This window comes from Arachis ipaensis, chromosome B05 (assembly GCF_000816755.2).
Source record: "Arachis ipaensis cultivar K30076 chromosome B05, Araip1.1, whole genome shotgun sequence".
Taxonomy (NCBI): Eukaryota; Viridiplantae; Streptophyta; class Magnoliopsida; order Fabales; family Fabaceae; genus Arachis; species Arachis ipaensis.
Window position 1 is genome coordinate 133,049,352 of NC_029789.2, and position 3,455 is coordinate 133,052,806.

General features: G+C 30.9%; 1 protein-coding gene across 2 annotated transcripts; it reads right to left on the reverse strand.

The window, feature by feature from the left end:
* Positions 189 to 2,772, reverse strand: LOC107642098 (protein PYRICULARIA ORYZAE RESISTANCE 21). 2 transcript variants are annotated; one of them, XM_016345416.2, is made up of 4 exons: positions 2,551 to 2,772; positions 2,373 to 2,451; positions 1,297 to 1,590; positions 189 to 790 (listed from the first exon to the last, which is right to left on the reverse strand). In XM_016345416.2, exons 1-4 carry the CDS (start codon positions 2,554 to 2,556, stop codon positions 438 to 440), a joined length of 732 nt encoding a protein of 243 aa, XP_016200902.1. In that variant the 5' UTR covers positions 2,557 to 2,772; the 3' UTR covers positions 189 to 437. The 2 variants fall into 2 exon arrangements, with proteins under 2 accessions (XP_016200902.1, XP_020958502.1); XM_021102843.1 differs by lacking the exon at positions 2,551 to 2,772 and having other exon boundaries at positions 2,380 to 2,451.

Here is a 3,455-nt window from a genome sequence, read left to right on the forward strand (position 1 = left end):
AAAAATACATAGTTAATTTGTATCAAATTCTAGCTTTGTTCCTATTAGAAATTTCACGTCAATTAAAAATATAAATGTTATAGTATAAAACAATTCTTATTTTGAAAATATTTCTAATCTCAGAAATTTCACGTTTCAAATATATACTTCTAAACATGAGACAAGTGACCACTAAAACAAAGGAAAAATTAATGCCAAAGCAATAAAATTGACCACTACTATATATATATATATATTGTGACGAGTTTATTCTTAGAAGCACATACAAATTTCTCTCCTCAATTAAACATGGTTGCAACATAGAAAATTTTCAAGAAACGAACCAAGGGTAGAATAATGAACAAGTGTGCTTGTGTGCATGTGTCTGAAAAATGAGTAATAATCAGAAAATCACAAATGTCTTATTAAGCCATACATAGCATCCCTTGATTAATTGATCACATGATGGAGCAATTATCAGGGTTTGATTCATAAACAACCCTGTAGTTGCAAGCTGGGGGATTACATGGCACAACATAGCACCTTGGACAATTGCACCATGGAGGGCAATTAATGTAAATCGGATGCGGTTGTGGTTGTGGCTGTGGCTGTGGTTTTGGTTGCTCTGGCGGTTTGGATTCAGGCTTAGTAGGAGGCTTGGGAGGGGAAGAACAGTGACCACTACACTTGGGACTCTCACATTTGATGCAAATGTTGCATTTTCCATCACACTTTGGATTGTTGCACTTGAAGCATATTAGGACACACTTGCATTCACACTTTGGCCCTTGACACTTGGTGCAATGATCGCCTATCTTGTGAAAATACAAATACCAGCATTGAATACCAAAGAATGGGACAAGTTTATGACAAAAAGAAAACTAAATTTAGTCATAAGAAACTTTCCCATATCAATTTAATCTCTCAAAAGGACATGTTTGTCATAATAATTTAGTCTTGAAAAAATATATTGATCTCTCACATTTCTTCTAATAGACTATTTGATGTCATATTTATCTCTCAAAGATAAAAAAAATGTAGCATTTATCTATTAGAATAAACTAATCTGACAATTTTTTTAAAGGTTCAATTAATATCACAAAATTTTTGAAAATTAAATTAAAGTTACATCCCCTTTTTTTTTTTTTTATCTCTTTCAATTTTAAGACAAATTAAACACTGGTGTATTAGACATCATATAATTTTCTATATAATAAATAAAAGAGTGAATTAATAGATACGATAACGAAAATACTCTTACAAATAAGACATAGTATGGGAATAAAAATGAGATATTTGTGGATGATAGGTGCTCACACTTGGGTTGGCAGCTGGAGCATTGAGCATGTGGTGGAGCTGGGAGACACAGAACAGCACAGAATGGCTTCTCTTCCTTCTTCTTTTCATCCTTCTTCTTCTCATCCTTCTTCTTATCATCCTTCTTATCATCCTTCTTTTCCTCTTGCTTCTTCTTCACCTCTTCGATGCTCACAACCGTTACGCACTTAAACTTCTTGTTCAGTTGGTTGATCAGGTAAATTGTGTTGATGTTGTCTCCAGTCACCACCACGCGATCTTTCTCATCCCCTTCAAGTGACACCATAGTCACCCCTGACAATTCGTTCCAAAAACAAGTTAAATATCTAAAATCAATCCTTCAATACCACATGAGATAGCACAAATTCCTATCCTAATTCACTCTAGTTAAATGCTATTTTATATCTAAATTTTGGTTTTTTAATGTATTTCAGTATAATAGGTCAAGGAGTAATTTATTAGGTAGTGTTTGTTTTGAGGTATTGAGACAGAGACTGGGAGACTGAAACTTAATATCATGTTTGTTGGTTCAGAGATTGGTACTAAAATTTCTGTCTCTGTCCCTAAAATTTCAGTATTTCATTACCTCCAAAAAATAAGGACACAGGGAACTAAAATTTTTAGAGATGAAGACTAAAACTTTAATAACATTTTATATCTAAAATATCTTCATTTCAATTAATTAATTTCAATTTTACTCTTGTACAAATTAAATTAGAGTTTCATTCTTGTTTCAATTTCTGTCTCCCACTTTGCACCAAACAGAATACTGAGATTTATTTCAATTTCTGTCTCTCAATCTCAGTCTTTCCGTCTCTATCTCTCCACCAAACGCCACCTTATAGATCTGAACTCCAATAAATGTCTGTCACTGGTTAATAATGAATTATTGTATACATAAAGCGAGATTTAAACTCCCAACACTTATTTAAATTGATGCGTGAGCTGACCGCTCCACTAATCCAATTAAGTTATTTTATATCTAAATTTGATATCCACTTTTAATGACCAAAATTATACTAATTGCTTTGATAAAATGTAAATTAAACTAGAGTGGATTGGTAAAAGATATTGACCTTGTACCTCTGCAGCAGTTTTCAGGGCCTTATTTCTGCATTTATCACAATGCATTTGGATCTTTATAACTACCTTTTGCTGCATATAAATTTAATTACCATTAATATATATAGTAATTGAAACACATGATTATTGAGAAGAAAGGAACGAAACATTGTTGATTAATTAGATTCTTACCTTCATAATGTTGGCTTAATTGAGATAATTAAGTAGCCTTGAATTCGTGCAGAGAGAGCTTCCACCACTAAATATAAATAGCAAGAGAGACTTCAGTATAGATAGATGCCTTGTTTTGTTGTTACTTGAATGCAAAGAAGAGAAGGAACACGAGAAAGACGTAGTGATGACAAGTTTTTATGAAGATTGCTTGGAATATTGCTGTTACACTGGTTAGACAGTGAGTCACTTTCAAAGATTGGAATGAAATATTGATGGAGCATGAAATTAAATATTAAACAAATGAAACTAGTATTAGCTACTACTTATAATAAGATATATATTATTCGTCACGCTAATGTGTCCATTTGGTTAAAATTTCGGGAAAAAGTTGCTTTTATTCATTTAAAAAAAAAAAAGCAGAATCTGACAAAAGACGGAGAAACAAGAGCATTGCGCATCTTAAGCATTATTATTAGTAGAATTAAGTAATTAAAATTTGATGTTGATACAAGTTGTAAGAAAAGCAACAGGTCAAGCACGGAATTAGTTATATTAAAGGAGAATTTGAGAAGATAAAAAAAAGCATATATTGAATTGATTTATAATTTCCATAATAAGAAACAGAGAATTAGTTGACGGAGAAAATAATGGAGAAAACAATGAAGGGACAAAGAAATTCAATTATGGTATTGGGGTCTCTTCTGTTCACATTTTCTCTAAATTTGCAATCTTAAAAAATTTAAATTTTTCGTGTTACCTAAAAGATTAATTGATGATCATAACCTAGTATATAACTTAACCTATTTATATATAGTTTTGTAATTGATAATTTTTTTAAGATTTAATTATTTTGTTAGTTTCTATAATTTTATTAAATTTGTAATTAAAATTTTTTATTTTTTTAAATAAATTCTAACACAGTT

Bases quoted from the DNA above. Each gene is read 5' to 3' on its own strand.
- LOC107642098 (XM_016345416.2), bottom strand. The intron at 1,591-2,372 runs GTCAATATCTTT...ACGAATTGTCAG, and splicing joins AACTGCTGCAGAGGTACAAG to GGGTGACTATGGTGTCACTT. The intron at 791-1,296 runs GTGAGCACCTAT...TTCACAAGATAG, and splicing joins CTCCAGCTGCCAACCCAAGT to GCGATCATTGCACCAAGTGT.